Source organism: Puntigrus tetrazona, chromosome 14 (genome assembly GCF_018831695.1).
Source record: "Puntigrus tetrazona isolate hp1 chromosome 14, ASM1883169v1, whole genome shotgun sequence".
NCBI lineage: Eukaryota > Metazoa > Chordata > Actinopteri > Cypriniformes > Cyprinidae > Puntigrus > Puntigrus tetrazona.
In genome coordinates, this window is record NC_056712.1 from 388075 (window position 1) to 408679 (window position 20605).

A 20605-nucleotide genomic window follows, 5' to 3' on the forward strand; every position below is an offset into this window, starting at 1 on the left:
TATGAATGGATCCAGCTTCAGTCTCTTCACCGTTTTACCCTCGTAGAGATCAAATGAAAAGAATCCCTTGGGAAAATGTGAATGCACTGCACATGTTGTTGTTTTTTTTTTTCAATACTGTATAAAAGGCAGAATTATTAAAAACCCTAACAAAACAGCCTATACGTGGCTACGGAAATAAGACAAAAAAATTCAATAAAAAACGTTGATATTGAACCGTTTGCCGCTTTCTTGCAGAAGCCTTTGTGCAAACGTCAAGAAATCCGCGTGGAGGATGAACACGTCGATGTCGTTTTATTTCTGCTTTATTAAAGACACGGAAACGCTCCGCGCCGTCCCAGGTTGAGCCGGTCTCCCGAGGCACGTGAAATAAAAAGCAGCCAAATGACTGGCAGAATTAGACGCTGCATCACTATCTCCAATTTCCTGCGATTAAAGCTCGAAAATGCCATTAGTGCCAAGCTTGAATTATGTGTGGCCCTGGTCCAAACAGAATCAAATTGTTTTTAGAAACGGGCAGAGCAGATGAGTGCTGCACATGTGCACAGCGGGTAACCGCTCTGAAGAAAGAGTAACAACTTCGCTGAGACTCCCCTGATGAAATAAAGCTTAGCTAAAAAAACCAAAGCTGCGGGGAGCAAAATCCACAGCCATGATTTCCTTCTGTAACAGTTTACAGTGATAAACCGGGATGTTGGCAAGCTGATCAGATGATACCGGGTCTCTGTGAGATTGTCAGGTTATCAAGATTAGTGTTAGATTAATAGACGTACCAGTTCTATAACCTACCTGCAGCCTTTTCAGTATACTTAACTCACTTCATTTTATTAAGCTATTTAAAAAAATTCAGCAGTTTCTCTAGACTGAATTCCACATAGCCTGAGTACTGAGTATACATACATACATACATACATATATATATATATACATATATATATATATATATATATATATACACATACACAAATATATATATATATATATATATATATATATATATATATATATATATACATACAGATTTAAAGTGGATCAACAAAAAGCTACAAAAATGTGTCCTATGACCAGAATGCATTTTGGTTTCACGTTTAACTACTGCATATATGTATATATGTGTGTGTGTGTGTGTGTGTGTGTGTGTGTGTGTGTGTGTATATATATATATATATATATATATATATATACATTTTTAAAAAAGTACAGTAAAGACATTTATGATCTTACCAAGTATTTACATAGTATAGTATTATATATAATATCACATATATGGTATGAGTATATATATATATATATATATATATATATATATATATATATATATATATATATATATATATATATATATTCTTTTTATTTTTTTATTTCAGCAATATTTTACAATATTACTAATTCTACTGTATGTTTGGTCAAAAAATGCAGTCTTGATAAAGTCTTGAGTCATTGGTGGAGATCTCAATATATCAAACCAAACAACAGCACAAATACAATCCCCCAATTTTTTATGTCTGAAATTGTAAAACTCGATACAGCGTTCAAAATGAAGATTTCTGCCTTCGTGGTGGTTAAACATTGCGTTTGTCCGTAGTTCATGTGATGAACTACACCTGAAGGAACGGACTTCACACACCTGCTAAAAAACCACCTTGAGAGCACCTGATCACAAGTCAATGAAAAATGGTTCACCGCCCTTCTTTTTGACAGCTTCTTCATTCATGTTTGAGCAGATATATTAATCCGAAGTCCTCTCACCGCGGGAGGAACTGAGCATGAAGGTGGACTTCAATCACGGGCTTGGATCTGAAAGAGGGAGACCTTCTCAACGAAACACACAGCTTGTTTCTCGCTCCATCTGAGAAGACCGTGCTGCAGTAGCTTTCAGTCCGCTAATAAGATGATCACGTACACTGATGTTTGTGGAAGTGAAAGATCGTGTGCATAATACACTGAGCGTGATGAATCATTTACCAGCACAGGAAATTAAGGATTTCCATCCGTTTCATCCTGGCACAGAAAGAAATGATGACGCAGGTGGATGTAGTTTATTATCATTTTAAGAGGAAGCGCCGCCGTTTTATAAGGAGTTTATTAGTTGTGTTAATTTCATTTCCACATAACATAACTGAAGGTTATGTCACATTTTGCGTCAGCGTACGGGACGTTTTTAGCGTGACAAGCTTAAATCCTGTTTTTGTTTTATTATTTATAAGCATTTTGAGAGAGGACGGGAAGTGCAGTGACGCAGGTTGCATACATTATGAACACTATTTATGTTTAAGTTCTATATATATATATATATAAAGTGTACTGTATGATACCTTAGAAACCTGGAGAAAACATGCATCGTATGTGATGTGCAAAGATTGATTAGACGGCGCTGACATCATATGGTGCAATGCACTTATTGTGTTTTTACATTGTACTTACATTTTTTTACATCTGTAATACATTTTTGTAATCAATTACACCATTTTTTTATTAAACCATCCCTTACACCTACCCATACCATCAAACCAGCCCGTATCCCACCTCAATAGAAGCAGCAGAAATGTTTCAAAAACCAATACTAGTGCTTATAATTGTACTTTTTTAATGCAAGTGCATAGTAGTTAAGCCCACTTAATATAAAGTGTGGCCCATACTTATGTAAGCAATAAAAGTCCTTTTAGTTTTTAAAAACACCCATTTTCAGGTTGTGTATCTTACGTTTGGGCTGAATAGATATAGGAAACTGCACAAAATTGTATCTATATTCTCCCATATCATATATCAAATATGATAGATCAATAAAGATATATATATGTACGGGTTAATTGAGTGTAAACCCAAAACAGATCTAAAACAGGTTTATTTTATTTAATCTTTGATCAAATGGATGAAAGGGAGATAGTTTTCACAAATGATTACAAACTCAACAATATGGAGACGGTCTAATCCAGTTAAGGTAGGATTTATTTCATCCTACATTTATTTATATTTTTTTGGTTAAACATCCTGTTTCACTCTTTTAAGACCAGCTTTAGCTTCTGTGTGATTATTTAGCAGTTAGAGTTGTAGAGAAAAAGCTTCATATATCATTATTTGTTACAGATGGTATGAATGGTGTTTTAGTACTACACACCATCAAACCTCTCAGTTATCTGACATGCTCTATGTGTAATATCTCACTCTGAGGGTTTGACAGCCATCGCCAAAGTCTCCAGCCGGCCCATGAACGCTTTGGCGTCCCGCCGAGAGCTGTGCGTCCAAGCCAGGGGCAGGTGTGTTAAAACCGGCTGTCGATCTGAAATAAACAAACCTGTGAGAGAACACAATCTACACGTGGTGCATCGAATCTCGCCACTTTTTTAACAAACAAGCCCACCTTGGAAGAAAAGGCCGCTGTGCAGCGCAGCGGCGGCGCGACGCGACGCGAGCCAGACGACGACCGTATCGGCTCCCTGCTCCGCCGAACGCAGGCGATCACGCATCATCTGATGGAACTGAGGCATCGCCTTGGCAACCGCTGAGCACAAGCAAACCCAGGCATTACCAGTGATGAGTTTAGACGGAGAAGCTTGCGAATAAAGCGTTAGTTAATGGATTTGCTAATGGGTTTCGAAAATTGTTATGCAGCGAGTTCTATTGAGAAAAGAAAAGATTGTCATTTTTATTTTAGCTTTAGTGAAAATGAAATATTTAAGTACTGTGCTGTAATTTAATCATTACATTTAATATAATGATTTGAACAATTTTACATAAAATATATATATATATATATATATATATATATATATATATATGTATATATACAATCAATCTTGTGTATATTTCCATTGTGATTTTCACTTTTTAATTTTATTTCTGTTTTAATATATATTTTTATTTAAAAATGTTTTTAAATGTGAATATATATTTTATGTGTTTATATATATATATATATATATATATATATATATATATATATATATATATATATATATATATATATAGTAATAATAATAATAACAACAATGAGCAAAAATCACTTAAACATTATCTAGATAATGTTTTTAGATAAAATAATAAGAATAAATATAACAATACAACTATATAATAAAAAAATAGATGTGCAAGTAGTATCTAGATGAAACTAAAATAAAGCTGGAAATGCATCTAGAGTTGCTCTTTTACAGCTGGAAGGCTTTAAATCAATACTTTTGGACAAAAGAAAATCTACTTAAAGCTTTAAGTAAGCTGGTATAATTATGCCGGCAGTAATTAGCACATTATTTTGACTCAAAAATGAGTAATACCTGGTGTGTCAGCCCACCCAGGGTGCATCGCAGAGAAATGAACTTTGGGATTTGCTTTCGCCCAGACCTCTGTCATCACTACCTGCTGCCTCTGTGGACACACACACACACACACACACACAGAAACAGACTTAATGAGTAAGGTCATCATCATTACTGCATCAGATATTGTTTAATGGAGATGCCACTGCTGGCACTCTGTGTCACCTGTTGCTTGGCAACAGCTGAGAGAAAGGTAACCCCGCTCATCTCAATTAAATGCAAACTGTTCATGACTTTTAGTCTCTTTTCATGAATGACATTATTTAATCTATAAGCTTTTTCTCGTTATCCTTTAAATTAATTTGACAAGAAAATGTCTGGCAACACTTGACTAAAAAAGGCACCGTGGTTCAGTCTCAGATTCCTCTTTGATTATATATAATTGACTGTATACCAGGGGAAGTATTACCAACGAAGTGTAACATACTAGTATTAAATATAGCATCACTACCCTGGTAATGGACCTGGTAATGCCATATTTTGACAACCACTGTACCTTTCTGTAAGGTAAGACTTAAAAATAATTGTAAATTTTGGGTATATTTTAGTCTAAGCTTAGTTCAATTTTTTCATTTTTTTTTTTTTTTTTTTTTTTACAAATACTTTATAAATCCAATTCTATATGTAAAAGTTTAATATTGGCTTTAAAAAGATGTTACAGTTTTGAAAAGGAAAATGCATTGTACAAATTTAATTAAGTTTAAGTTAACTTTAAGTTTCAACTATAAAGACTATATGAATTAAATTAAATTAAATTAAATTAAATTAAATATTTAAATTTACATTTTAGTTTCACAGATTTAAATAGAAAATGTAAGTGGTGTTTAGTCTGAACATTTAAGAGTAGCTGCTAATTAATAAATGCAAATGAAACATATAAGCAATAAACATAGCACTGATTCACTAATAAAGCAAAATGGTCATTAAAGAGTCAAAATGCGCCAGATCCTCTAAATATTATCACTGAATACCTTGTTTTGTGCATATACCATGGAACCGTCAAACGGAGCTCTCTCTGTCTGCAGGTCATCCGTGATGAGTTTCTGTACCAGCATCCCTCCAGATGACACCGTGATCTACATTATTATCATCACAACACATTAAAATACAAAATATAGCACAATATGAGAGAGAAACAGGTACCTCTCTGGAAGCGCACACATTCCTGTTATTAAAATATAAATACATCTATCATAGGTCGTGTCAAAAACACAATAACTGTTTATGTCCTCGCGTTTTCACTGTGAAAGACTGCGGTCTGGGGCTGATTTGCGTTTAATAAATCAAGACATTGAGATCAATGTTATTTTTCACTCACAACTCGGGGGTCCCTGCTCTTCTCCAGCAGTGGAATCAGACATTTAGTCAGAACATAAACACCTGCAGAGCACAAACGATTTGACTAAATATTGCATTCGACATATTCTACGTTTTAAAAGAGAATACGCATCATGTAAAGAACATTATATTAGAAATTTTTAGAAAACAAAACGGAAAAAAGATGTGTTAAATATATCAAAAGTGACAGTGAAAACATTTATAATAATAATGATTTACAGTATTTCCAATAAATGCTGTTCACTTCCTATTCGTTAAAGAATTATATAACCACTTCTGAAGGGTGATGTGACACATACACATATTTATTCACAGGAATAAATTACATATTAAAACATATTCAAATAAGTGATCAATTGTGATTAATCGCATACAAAATAGTTTTTATAATATATATATATATATATGTGTGTGTGTGTGTGTGTGTGTGTGTGTGTGTGTGTACTGTGTACATTTAAACACACACACAGTATATATATTTTGAGAATATTTACATTTATATATTTATATATTATATATTATAAATTTATATATATATATATATATATATATATATATATATATATATATATATATATATATAACAAAATATTTTGTTGGTATTTATATATAAATATATTATTATTATGTATGTATTTATATACAGTATAATAATATGTAAACAAAACTTTTATTTTGTATGAGACTAATCGTGACATCGACATCACTAATTTAAATGGAAAATAGTTATCTTAAATTGTAATAATATATCCCAAATTATACAGTTTTTACCACATTTTTGATCAAATAAATGCAGCCTTAGAACATAAGAGATTTTTAAAAAATGTACTTTTGTGTCTTACCAAGAGTATTGGTCGCGAAATTTTTCTCCAGTCCGTCAGAGTTGATTTCCCTCTGGTTCACCATACATCCGGCATTATTGATCTGAGAGGGATTAGTGTGGGAGAGGCGATTAGAGGAGAGGATATATCTTCATCTGTCCTGCCCCTGTAAGCTTGAGCTCAGTGCTGCTATTTTCTTTAATATAGTGAGGTATGATGGGAATCTCCTAAAGGAGCTCTCTGACACTCATACCAAAACATTGAGAGAAGCATGCTCCTTCTTAAAGGCCTCGGCGAACTCCCACACCTTCCTCGTCTCGGAGAGGTCCAGCACGTGGACGTAAACCTCCTACGGTAGATGCACATCACATAGAGACGGCAATGTGAGCAGTGGAAGAATACCGATAGTTTCTTTTTGTGTTTTCTTTTCATTAACTGTTAAACACAGACGCATCATAAGCAATAAATGAGACTCTCACAGTATTTCCACTCGCTGAGATGATTTCTTCTCTGGCTCTTTCTGCTCGCTCTTTGTTCCGGCAGACAATATGAACGGTGCCACCTTAGAAAAGAAAGATGAACAAAATAATATTTAATCGTGAGATTTGTTGGGGAAAGCAATGATTTTATAGTTTTTATCTGTGCAATCAGACATTTTTACATTATAATGTGTATCACCACTCACATTTTCTTCAGAAAGTGTGAAAATATAGTTACTATTACAAATGGCTTTTATTTGACTTGCGTTAAATATGCAAAGATGACTTAGCAGTGAGCTCTCTGTACACAAGACTATTCACAAACGGACTAAAATGCTTAAACCCACATTAACTTTGATTTTTTTTTATCTCACAAAGTCTTATATATAAGTATATTTCCTTTTTTAAAAAATAAATACTTTTATTCAGCTGTAACAGTAACAGTTAAGACGTTTAAAATGTTACAAAATATTTCTATTTCAGGCAGAAAATCAGGATTTTAGAATAATACGACACTGAAGAGTGAAGTAAAGATAGGAATAAAGCATATGTCACAAATCTGGTCCACGAACTTCCGTTCAGTCACCGCCAGATTTAACTTTCTCGCCACGCTGACTCTTGTACCGCGCCACTGTTGTATATCACTCTGGACTTCAATTCCCATCATCCTTTGCGCAGATGAAACAGTTCCGCGCTGAGTATTGCTTAGCGTTTAGCGCTCTCCTAGTGTTAGCTTCTTTATTTTCTGTTTAGTCTTCAGTATTGATCTGCGTATTGCGCTCTCCTAGTCTTAGCTGCTTTATGGAGCCAGTTTCTTGTTTTCTTAGTTTTGTGCCTATTCCTGGTTTTCTTAGTTTAGTTATTTTCTTGCCTGTTTTCCCGTTGTTAGACCATTTGCCCGTGTATCTTGAATTAACCCTGTGCCTGCTATTTTGGACTCATTTTGAGGACTATCTCTTTTGTATTTGCTCTTGTGACTGGCCCTCTATAATAACTGTTCGCTGATTTTGACCCTGCCTGTATTTTATTTAAATACACTAAAAACAAACAGTATTAAAATTGAATTACATTTTACTGTATTTTGAATCACATATGCAACCTGGGTGAGCGTGAGATTTTCAAAAACATGAAAAAAATCTTAACAACCCCAATTTTATTTATGTAATATTGATAATGTTATATTGTCGATCTTAAGAAAATGATATTTTCATATCAATAATATAATTATATTGTCATATTTATGGTAGAATAGTAACATAATAATGCAACTAAATTATAAAAATGTGTTTGTGACTGTGAAACAAACCTTTTTTGGCTATGGCCATGGCTGTTGCCTTCCCTATTCCGCTGTTGGCTCCAGTGATCATGAAGGATCGTCCTACCACGGACACATCCAGGTCCTTCGCTACAAAGCTCTTAGAGGCATTCTCAAATCCAGACCTGCTGACAACATTCAACATTTGAATCAAAACAGAAACAAGCGGCATGAAACCTCAAGAGCTGTACTATTATCCATAGAAGTGTGTTTTTAACACAATCCTTGAATTGTTATGTGAGCCCCTAAGACAAGAGCCCTGATCAGGGGCCAAAGGAGCTTCTGTGTGGGATGACAGGGCACTTGAGAGAGCGGCAGGGGCCTCAATAGGGCCCATTGTGATGCAATGATGACTGACCTTAAACCGAGGGCTTGGATGAATGCATGTCAGAGGAGATCTACAAAAACAACATTTGTGCAAGAAACCACTACATCTAACAACTTTTGGCTTGCGAGAACACGGTTTAAGACTTTGTTTTTATATCAGCTACTGAGGCCGGAATCATTTTGTAAAGAATTAAACGATCACAACACTGGAAGTCATTTAATTGCGATTAGAAACGGTAAAACACTAATCGTGAAAGAATTTGCAACAAACTTTCTCAGAAAGTTATCAGCAATAAAGCAGCCTAATTACCTCGACAACACACACTGAATTAAGTGAGAAATACAAAAAGACTTTTTACCTTGTATACTCCCTCATTCCCTTCATAAACCATACTATGTTCCTGTAGAGACACATTTGTTGCACTGTTGTTTCTTCTTAAAAGGACTGCAGTGATATGACAGCTGACAGATGCATGTGACTACTGTAGCTCCAGAGAGCTCCCTCTAGTGTCAGATGATAGGTAATCAATTACACACAAGGCAGGTCATGCAAATAAATGTAGTCACGTGTTTACTTTTCAAAACTTTAGGCCCTTATAGCCATTTTGTAGCCATTTATGCACAAAAAATATATTACAAATAACCAAAAACCCTCCCAAACCCACTGTAGCTTGCAATTTTAAAGTATTTTACCTGCACGTTTTCCCCAACATATTTAGTAATTATTAATTAACTTGCATTTAAAAAAATAAATAAATACATTTTGAAGAATTAAGTGTAAAATGAAGAAGACAATCAAGAGTATTTATAGTCATCATTTTGGACTTTCTCATTTTGAAATTTGATTTTGAAACAATAATTTAAAAATTAAATAAAAAGGACTCAACGCTACTAGTATTTATCAAATAAGTACTTTAACTGTAAACTGTACTTTAATTACTATTATTATTATTATATATTAATGTTATTATATGTTTCTTAATTTTATTTTTTAGCTTAGTTGCTTTACAACATAGTCACTCATGTCACATTTATATCCCGAAATGTTAAGGCTGCGTTTGCAAAAGGTGTTTAAAGGTAACGCGCAGGAAACTGCGTGAGGAGGGTGTTGCCCACCCTTTTCAAGCCAGGTGCAATGCTTTAACCAATCAGAACTCAGACATTGGGAGGCGAAAACAAAGCCGTCCGCTCTGCCACGCATCTGCGCATGCGCGGCTTTATCCCCCTCAACAGTTTGGGAAGGGCAGCGATGACTCTGGCCTTGACCAGCCGGGAAGTGAATAGGAATTTTGAGGATTTCAACATTCTTTCCGTATTTCTTACTTCAAGATGGTAAGTTACACGGTTTATACACGCGTTTAGATCACAGGGTAGGATGACAGGTGATTTCCTCCACAGGTTGTGCTCTTGCACCTGCCGGGACACAAATGCGAGTGCACCTGCGGACTTTAAAACTTCCTTCCCTCACGAGCTGCCGGTTTAACATCGACCAAAGAAAACCGCGTCGTTTAGGGCCGGTTTAATTCGCCAAAAGTTGTTTTATTCAAAGCCTTAGCAAATTAATCGGATGTGATTTAAACGCCGAGGGACTTAAAGGTGAAGTCGTCTCATCCGGCTGGATAAACCGGTTGGTTGGTGCGTTTCACTTGATACTGGACTGTCGGATCTTCACGAGTAAATTGTTAGGAAACCTTTTTGTGCGAAGAAAATTAGCTCGCAGTGTCCTGGTTTGGCTTGATTTGGTGGCCAGGTAAACTTCTTTATCTGTTGTTCAAATAGGAGTTGGCCACTGTGTGTGTTTGACTGCAGCCGAGTTTATAGAAGAGCTATCTGTTCTTCTGGTTAATGTGTGCAAGAATGAAGGAGTAAAGAGTGGGCTACTTTGCAAACCAATCACAGTGTTGTGAAGGAAATAGTGAAATTTGCTATTAATAATATTATTATTTGAGTAATGATATTATAATAATATATATTTATATTTTAATAAATAGTAACATGTGTAAAACCAATATTTTAATGCTCAAATTACATGGAAAAATAAGTTGTAAAAATATTCTTTGTTGTACTGTTAAAAATATCACTCAGTAACCTGTTATTAATAACATTAATTGTGCTCTTATGCAATTATAATATATAAAAAATTAAATAATAAAATAAAATAAAAATAATAATTTGGTTAAAAAAAAATTATTAACTTTTTAATATTGAGTAATATTCCTGTACAATATTATACTTTAATACAATTTTATTTTATTATTTATTAATAATATTTGTTTTTTGTTAATACTAATATTAAGATAAATATACATATTCTAATTAAATATAGAAAATGCATATTAATAAAATACAGTCATAAAAAAAAATTCAAAACATGCAGGTCCTCTGACAATGCTTCATCTGATGTTGTGATGCATGCATCTGACTAATTACAACCGATGAAGAAGTGGCCCTTTTAATTTCTTAGAGCTAACGACACACTGCAGAATCTCATTTAAACCGCAGTGAGTGTGTTTGTAAGCATGTTCTCCTGTGTGCTGTAGCCGCTCACAGCTGGGTCGACACCAACAATTGAAGGAAAATGAAATCAGAGCAACGCAGAACTGAAATCCAAACAGGAACAGGCTCAAGAGGTAGCTCAGAGATCCATTTAAACCCCTCCCCTGGTGAATCTTTGTGTGTGTGTGTGTGTGTGTGTGTGTGTGTAAGGAGAGAAAGCGTGGAATGTAGAGATAAAGATGTATGTAACTTAATAGTTGTAGCACACAGTTTCCTTTCTCTTTTCTTTTCCCGTTGGCGTGAGATGGGCGTTCCACGTTGAAGGAGTACTTCAGAGAGTCGTATTCCTCTGGAGCACAATAGCAGACCCGACACAGTGCGTGCTTCTGTTTCCTTGTTGTTGTTTTTTCTCGTGTTTTCATCTCTCGTCCCTGATCAGGATTTACTGAGGAAGCAAATAAAATCTTTGCCAGCATGTTTTGGTCAAAACAATGAAGTAGCTGACGGTTCCTTTTCCTCACCTGGTGTTCTTGCGTCTGTGTGCATATGTGTTTTGTGAGCAAAAAGAGATGCTTGCAGCAGATTCATTAATTCTCGCGTTAAACGTAACGGCCGTTTTTTTTTTTAGGAGGACAAAGCCGGTTCTTGATGGGTTTAATTCTGGGAAAAATTACCCATTTCCATGATCATATTTTTGCACGTGATGCTAAATTTCCTGAAAATGTATTGTCTTTTAGGCATGAATTAGTTTTTTTTTTCATCAGAACAGATTTAGCAGCAGTGAATGGGTGCCGTCTAAATGAGTCCAAACATCTGATTAAAACATCACAAGTAATCCACACAACTCCAGTCCATTAGTTAATGTCTTGTAATAAACGTATTCATCAAATTAAACTTCATCTAAAATTCAAGGTCCGTTTACGAATGGGAACAGTCCTAAAAACAATTTGCCAACAGATGTCAATTCACAGTTGAAGGCGTTGTTATGGATTATAGGCTCATATTTTGACCAGAATTGACAATGTGAAGGTAAAATGGATTGTTTCTTGCAAGCAGTTTTTCCCTTTATAAGACATTTAATGATGCGCTAGAGTGGTGTGGATTGCTTGTGGATTATTTATCAGGTGTTTGGATCCTTTGACGGCACCCATTCACCGGATGTAATGCTAAACTCTCCAAATCCGTTGTAGTGAAGCAGCGAACAAACTCCTCTACATTGAGGCCCTGAGGGTGAGTAAATGTACATTTTGGGGTAAATTGTTCAGGTTCCTCTGGGAAAATTACCTGCACTCAAAGTGAAATGGAACTTATTGCATATAATCAATAATATTCAGAATGGTGGTATTCATATGACCGCGTTATGCTCTGTTTAATTCAGCAGTTGGTGTTTAGTCAAAATATTGGAAGTAAAAAGAATTAATTTGTGTTGAGTTTTTCTTATGAAATGCCCTTTTTCAGTAATAAAAGTGAACAGACCAGTTCTATTTTTTTGCGTTTGTTTTTAGTCTTTTAGTTTCAGAGGTGTGACTCTGGTTTCTGTGTAATATTTTCTGTTAGCTGTTGTCGGTGTGGCTTGTGACCTGATAAGTCTTTGGGAAAAGCGGTTTGCGTGACTCACAATGAAAGCGTCGCACCTTCTCTGCAGCCGTGACACACTTCTATGAGAAGACGCAGCTTTTTCAAGCATTACCAGATTTCTGTTCAAATGAAACGAGGGGGAGGGAAAATCAGGAGTTCTCCGAAATTCTGTTCACCGTATTGCATTGAGCTGATAAGTTGCTGTGTGGAAAGGATTCACGCAGGGGTCCATCCTGTGCCTGACAGCAGATCTCTGTCTCGCGGATATTGAATTTTATATTGATTAGGTTTGTGTGATTGGTGAAAAGGTTAGCCATAGTTCTCCGTCTGAAGTGCAGTTTGTCTTTTTTTTATATTTTTTCGCTGTTTCCTAAAATATTGCCTGTGGGCTTTTTGGAATTGTTGTTACAGACACAATAAGACAAGAGACAGGAAATATGGAGGAAATGGTATCAGAAAACAATGCGGGCCAGATATGAACCCGCGTTTCTCGCATGAGCACCACATCTCAGCACATCTAGAGCTCGTGCACCGACCTAGATTTGGTCACATTTCCGTTAAGCATTATTTTGCACGTTTGAGGAATAAAGATTTTAAAATAACAATTGGATTTAATACATTTTGTCCTCGACTCTAATGTGAAGCCCCTAGTCCACCCGCTATGTTGCAGAATTTCTATCTACCATCTGCTTCCCTGCAGCATCTGCAGAAAAACCCTGCATAAAAAGTATTTTATATGTAGATGTATGACAGTTTTTGCTTTTGAACGCATTGCAACAGTTACAGGTTTCTATGAAAGGATTAGTTCATCCAAAAGTTAAAATTATTCTGGATTTTACTCACTCTTAATGCATTACTGTGACTTTCATCTTAAAGACAAAACCAGTTGGAGATGTGCATCTGTATCAAAAATTGTCCTTGCTCTTCCAAGCTTTATAATTGCAGTAAATGTTTTTGTTTTCAACAGTACAAAAGAAGTCAAATGAAGTACATTTGTCCTTAATAAAATGTGCCTCACGTGGCTCCGTAGGGAGAATAAAGGCCTCATGTAATGAATCGAAAGTTTTTTTTTTTAAATCCACCTTTACAACCGTATAAAAATCTCTCACTCACTTCAATAAATTGTGCGAGGCATGTTTTATTATGGATTTTAAATAAACTCCAAATGGATTCATCTGAAAGATGAAAGTCAATCGACATGGGTTAATTTTCATTGAAGTATTGGCTTTATATTTGATACAGAACGATACAAATTTTTAAATGAGAAGTAAAGGATTATTTACCATTAATTTAGCAATGGAACTTGAGTGGCTCTGTGCATTTTCTCTTGAGTGCGCTCGAAGGAACAGTCTTGGTAACTCATTACCTTTGGGGTTGGAACCGTCGACCAGTGAACCGACCTGGATCATTAACCACTAGACGACACCCACTCCGAAAGAATCGAACCAACATTAATTCAAACGCATGTTCTCTCTTTCCGACAGATGCACTTCCTGTTGCTGTTCAGTCGTCAGGGAAAGCTACGGCTGCAGAAATGGTTCCTGCCCCTTCCCGAGAGAGAGAGGAAGAAGATTGTGAAGGACATGACCACTATAGTGTTGTCACGAAAACCTCGCACGTGTAACTTCCTGCACTGGAAGGACCTGAAGGTTGTCTATAAGAGGTGAGCGTTCAACCCGGGCCAAAGGAGAACGTCCAGCAGTATATCTGGGGTTATATTCGGCGTGTGGTCCTCAGTGAGAGCATGCTGGTTTCAAATAAAACGACGGCGTTAGATTCAGCATTAATTAAAAGCCCAGCTGCCAGGCTCTCGTGTTTGGTCATTAGTCATCACAAGGTGCGAGCAGAAGACTCTAAAATCTTGCAAAGCGGACACCTAGTCAGCAGTCAAGATCTTATGTGGGCTAATTAAAATACCACACGCGAAGGTTTCTGCGTCCGTATCGAGTTTGTTGCCCAGTCCTGCGCTTTAGTTTTAAACCGGTTCAGTCCAGTTCTCCTGCCATTACTGATGTCATTAGCTGACGCCATGCCCCATCTGAGTCCTTTTTGTTTTCTGGCGAAGCCTAGTGGCAGCTTTCTACACAATGGCCTCCTATTACCGCTCAGTAGGGTCTGAAAATGGACTCGCATGCTCACAATGGGAAATATTGGTGCTTTATATATATATTTTTGTAATGATTAATCAGTTAGAAGGTGTGTTAGAAACATTTTAATGTCAGTAATTTTAGTTAACATAAAATTTTATTTATAATCCATTTTATTAATGCAACTTTATAAGGTAAAACTAGACATCGCTTTTATTTATTTATTCTGATTTATACTGATTCGATCATTAAAGAGAGTGTTGCTGACAGGAAGTTATATTATGAGATAAAGAGCTTTTAATCTATAATGAACCATGTATCGTAGAAAATGCCCCAGAATTTTTTTCTGAATATAAAAACCTTTGCTTTTGTGTGTATATGAAAAATATTTTAGAAAATGTTTAATTGTGCTTGTAACTTTAATGCTTTGGAGCCTGACTATATTCTTGGTTTTATACTGCATCAAATCCTGTCAGACACTGAAACTATTGTTTTCTGAGAGTGAATTTTCACACTTGTGTTCCCGAGAGCCTGTTACTCACACTCTTCTGGTTCAGATCTGTATTTCGCACCTTTCTTAAACCTGTCTCTCTGTTCTTTCCTGTTGTTTTCTCAGCACGACCTTTATAAATACGGAGATTTGCCATGTCAGCAGTTGCGTTACAGAGACTGTAGATGGCAATTGTGAGGATAGTGACTGCTATTTTCAGTCTTTTAAGGAATAAAAATAAATATACGTCTGTTTTCCCGCTTGTTTGTAGGTACGCCAGTCTGTATTTCTGCTGTGCATTGGAGAACCAGGATAATGAACTTCTGGCTTTAGAGATACTGCACCGTTACGTGGAGCTACTTGACAAATACTTTGGCAATGTAAATACATTCAGTTTTTTTTTCATTTCTCAGCTCTGGAGAAAACATTGTAAAATATATATATATATACACACACACATAAAATGTTCTGTTTGTGTAATATTACTTTGCAGGTATGTGAGCTGGACATCATCTTTAACTTTGAGAAGGCTTATTTCATCCTGGATGAGTTTCTGATGGGTGGAGAGGTCCAAGAGACATCCAAACAGTCTATTGCAAAGTCTATAGAGGCCTCAGATATGCTGCAAGAGGTGAGACTCTAAATTTAATTTTCATTTAGGTTAACATGTTTGAAAAATTAAACAGAAAAATGTATTTTAAAAAAGGGCATTGAAATAGAATGATGAAGAAACTATCTTCCATCCTTGTGAACTGTTGTTCAGACATTTTAATAATAATAATAATAATAATAATAATAATAATAATAATTTTGGCAATCAGTGTTTCTGAGCCAGACATTTTAGATTGAAAGAACCTGCATCTGTTTTAATGGTGCTGCCCACCCAGTTAGAGCTCTGCTTTGACCATCACCTCCATAAAACATTATTGATTTGAACAAGAGAGAGAAATAAACAGGCCAGTCTGAGAGTGTTTTTTTTTTTTTTTTTCTTCTCAGAGCAGCTCTCAGTACCACTAAATGTCAGTTTTCCCAGCATGCCTCAAAACATGAGACCACATTAAAAGAATAAGAACCCCAAAATGAAAATTATGCATATCGAGGACTATAAATGAATCAAGGGTTGAATAAACGATGACCAAATTTTCATTTTGGAGTGAAATGTTCCTTTAAAACCCATATGGCATCTAATTTTTGTTGTCTAATAAAATTCCATACATCCGAAACTGAAAATGTCATTGAACATTACAGAAAAGGGTAATCTGTTATGTGCCTGTTTTCTTCTCTTCAGACGATGGAAGAATACATGAGCAAACCAGCCTTCTGACAGCAGCTGACGTGATACAATGTGACAAAAGGGAAAGAAACCTGCCTCCGCAGTGTGGATTGTGTCCTTCACACAGGACACAGTTTTTCATTGCAAGAAATGACAGACTTCTTAAATGAGGGATGCAGAGTTAGTTTTCTTATTTATTATTATTGTTGTTGTTATTATTTTCTTCTCAATGCTTGTATGAACCTCATCAATACCACCAAATTTTACTAGAACTGAATCAGGGTTCATGTTGTGTTTTTTGAATAGGTTTCGTCTTGTCAGCTTTATAAAAATAAATGTAATGCAAAATTTCTGTGATGGCTCCAGCATGCATATACACATGCAACTTATAATTTTCAACTTTTATACCAAAATTTTATATAATCAAATACTTGCAATAATCTTAAACCTTGGCTTATCTGAAGTGCCTTTCCATGTTTTTAAACATGTTGCATGTCTCAGGAGACATTTAGTTAAAGAAAGAAAAAAAGACTTTTTGAAGAATGCTTCTTTATGAGCACAATTTGTTGGCGTTGTCTTATTAAAATTGCTTTTTTGATATGATTTAGTCTCAGTCAATTGTCTCTAATGAAGTGCTTTCTAAAATCCTTTCAGCGGTTTATTTTTGTAACCGATTTGTTTTCTATTAATATCTCGCTTAGACTATGCTTGGCGCTCTTTTAGGTCCTGTGCACATTTTTGGCTTTTTCATCAAATATAAATATTAAAATGTGATTGATTTTAATATTTTTTCTTTTCTGTCGAGATCCAGCATATACTGGGCGTCATGTTTCTTGTTTTAAGTCATAATATGATATGTTTATGTTGAATCACGTTCCGTGTAATAAGGCAGCACAATACAGCGAGAGGAAAAATAATACGGTAATGCTTTATTCATGTTTCTCTTCTCACACTTTAGAACACGTACAAAATGATTTATAAATGAGAATCACATCCATCTTTATTGGTTTGATAATGAAATAGCTTGTAAAGATTGCAGCAAGCGGAGTCCTCGACTACAGGAATATTCTCTTGATACCGACAAAGGAACAAGAAAACATTTCGAGGACCACCAATTCATAAACGACAGATAAAATACACTTGAACTCCCGCACATTGATATACCATATATATTTACATCATATAGAATTCCATGAAAACTAAAGCACTTCAAACTGTTTACTTTTTTAAAATAACTTTTGAGGAGATATAGGCATGTCCACGAGTAAGCAGTATTTTTATTTTGTATTTTTTTTTACCCCTTTCATACTCCGACAAGTCCCTTCTGTGGCAGGATTGGCTAGTAGGAGCTTCTTACAACCGGTTTGCAATTTGGACAGTTCAGAAGTTGTTCATGTAGCCATGGCAACTGTATCAAAGAGATAAAAGGTCAAGGGGCGGGACTTGTCGGAATATTATCAGGGGAAAAAAAACAAGCTTGGGGTCTTCACATTCCTGCAACCATTTTCCCGTGATACTCTTTACCCTCTTCTGTTCCAGGCACAGGTGGGGTTTGATCTACGGTCTCCTGTGCTGAATCTTGAGCGGGCGGCTTTTGGGCGCCTCGGGCTCCTCTTTCCCTTGGGTGTCTCTTTTGGTGGGCGTGCTTTTTCCATTATCAACCTGATCAAAGAAATCTTTCATGGCCTCCTCGTATAGCTCATAAGGCAGCTGTCCATTCGTGAGTGGAATCGACGGCTCTCTTGCGGTCGCTCGAGCTGGTATCGGGTACTCGGTCAGGAGTTTGGCTGCGAGGAAGGTCGACTCTTCATCCTCGTCCACTGCGTCATCGTCATAATCATCTTTTCTTTTGCTTGGAGCTTTGTTTAACTCGGACAGGAACAAGCTTCCCCGTCTTCCGCTGGGGTTGAAGTACTTTGCCATGGCTGTCTTGTAGGGCCTTTGCTTTAGCAAAGAAAATTTAGTGTTCTTATTGGCCAGATTCCCTAACCCAAGCACTTTCAGGATATCCTCAGTCTTGACATCTGGAGGATATCGCTCACTGTGACCTCAGGCTGACGACCGTTGTAATACTTGATGACCCGGCTCTTGTACCGAGGTTGGCTGGGCTTCCTAGCTAGCTGGGGCTCAGGAAGGCGTTGTTGTTTTCTGGTTTCCTCCATGAAGAGCATTCCAACCAGGTCCTCTGGAGGCACCTGGAGCTTCATTGAAATAGCTGACAGCAGTTGTTTGATTGCCCGAGGGTCGATTAGAGAGGGTTGGGACAGTAGCCTCCTCCTTCCTTCCAGGTCTCGTTTTTGTGCCTGGTTTGTCATCTCCAAGACCTTCAACAGGTAGTAATCCACAAGTTTTGTGTCATCGTCTGGGTTCTCGTCATCGTCTTCGGCAGCTCGTCTTTCAATGGCCTCGGCCAGCTCTCCGTTATCTCCTAGCCCTCGTTCGTATTCTTCACGACTTCCTTTAACTACTTCCTCCGTCTCGAGCTGCTCTTCTAGCGGCACCCATTCCTCCCCTCCGGCCACATCCTCGTAAGCCAGGTTTCTAACCTTGTAGAGGTCATCGGCATCTTCTCCGTCTTCATCTTCCTGGTTATCTCGCTTCTGGTTCTGCGCGGCAGACAGTTTACCAAGCTCTTCGAATATAGAGCGCATGTTTGCTAGGCTCTGAGGGGTGTACTGCTCGTCCAAATCCTCAGTCGCCCGCTTGTTATCCCTGCCGTTCTCCTCATCCTCGAACATCAGCGGGTACTTCTTGTGTGGCTTCACGAAGCCTCCATAGTCTCCAACTGGACTCTCTGCGTCTGCCATCGGGCGTCTGCTCTTGTGAGCACGCCGCTCGTTTCCGGGCGCAGGCTGACTTTCCGGAGTCTCTCCAGCTTGTTCGAGCACCATGGCAGAGGTCGAACCCACTGAGGCACCTTGTTATCAGGCCAACGGGTGGCGTCCTCACGCGCGGGCGTGTTCTCGTCCTGTAGGGAGGCGAGCTGCACTAGAAAACGGAATTTGTCCACCTCATCGTAGTCCCCTGTTGGACTCTCTGGTCCATCGGCTCTCTGCTTCAAGCTTTCGATGTACTCCAGAGCTTTGATCATATCGGAGCTGGGAGCAAGGAAGCCACCCTGGTCTCCGCCTGCAGGCGATGGTGGGCGCCTGAAGCGCCCTGCACTGTTAGCGTTTGGAGGAGGGTAACGAGCAGGACCGCCACAAGTCTGGCGGACAGTTTCGGTAGCGACAACATCATACCGCCTAGAGATAAACAAGCACAAAAACAGTTAAGCCATGCAGTGTTTTTTTTTTTATTATTATTGCAACCTTTAATATTTAAAACCAAAATACAAGCAGTGTTGCTAAAATTCTGTTCAAGTCTAAGCTACCCATGAAATCAGTTCTTAGAGTTGTTAAAATTGTTTCCCAGAGCGAGAAGAAGAGACGCTCCGAGCGCCAGAGCAGCAATGAGATCAGTCAGAACACAACATGTTTTTAAACGACAACAGCACCGGATGAGTCACCGCCTGTTGTCAAGGTAACCTTTCACTTGTGGCTACGGATCTCTAAGAACAGATCTATTGATATTTTCACGTAGGTTTGTGAAAACAAATCCTTATTTAAAAAAAAATCTGTCTAGCTGGAGTAAATTTCGCTGATCTTTTAGCGACGAAATCCAGTAGATAAACCAGAGATGAGATACGCTGATGATGAGTGATAGTATCTAATCACGCAAAGCCGGAAAGAAAACGAACAATAGCTCTACTCTTCTTTAACCCACACAAAGAAGATTAGCGCGTACGTGAGCTGTTTTCCCAGAGCATCATTTGTGAATGCAAAGAAATGAAAGTGAGCGGTCGTACCTTTTGTGTAGAGCTCAGAGAATGTGAATGAGCGTGAACAGCATGTCCTCCGTGTTGCCTCAATGCGCTTCGGTTGTGTTTCAGCACCGGACAGCTCCCCGCGCTATATGAGGCGGCACCTGACCAATGCGTCACCGATGCTCACGCAATACCGAGGCTGTGCATGCATTCGTACCGATGGTAACCATTCACAACGTTCATCTCCGAGAAACTGAACCTCTTGGTCTGCGTTTTAGGTCTA

The 20605-nt window shown here is 37.3% G+C and overlaps 2 protein-coding genes and 1 pseudogene across 2 annotated transcripts; 1 reads left to right on the forward strand and 2 right to left on the reverse strand.

The window, feature by feature from the left end:
- Window positions 1-2834: 2834 nt before the first annotated feature.
- Window positions 2835-9086, reverse strand: LOC122357413 (dehydrogenase/reductase SDR family member 12-like). The gene is made up of 10 exons (XM_043256791.1): window positions 8953-9086; window positions 8258-8391; window positions 6952-7034; window positions 6726-6821; window positions 6494-6575; window positions 5632-5693; window positions 5285-5389; window positions 4272-4362; window positions 3362-3502; window positions 2835-3280 (listed from the first exon to the last, which is right to left on the reverse strand). The coding sequence occupies exons 1-10, from the start codon at window positions 9006-9008 to the stop codon at window positions 3162-3164; spliced, it is 969 nt and encodes a 322-aa protein (XP_043112726.1). The 5' UTR covers window positions 9009-9086; the 3' UTR covers window positions 2835-3161.
- Window positions 9087-9814: 728 nt separating this feature from the next.
- Window positions 9815-17120, forward strand: LOC122358269 (AP-1 complex subunit sigma-3-like). The gene is made up of 5 exons (XM_043258070.1): window positions 9815-9925; window positions 14152-14330; window positions 15516-15624; window positions 15738-15875; window positions 16533-17120. The coding sequence occupies exons 1-5, from the start codon at window positions 9923-9925 to the stop codon at window positions 16566-16568; spliced, it is 465 nt and encodes a 154-aa protein (XP_043114005.1). The 5' UTR covers window positions 9815-9922; the 3' UTR covers window positions 16569-17120.
- A 467-nt stretch (window positions 17121-17587) lies between these two features.
- LOC122358268 lies at window positions 17588-20005 on the reverse strand (annotated as a pseudogene).
- Between the last annotated feature and the right edge of the window lie 600 nt (window positions 20006-20605).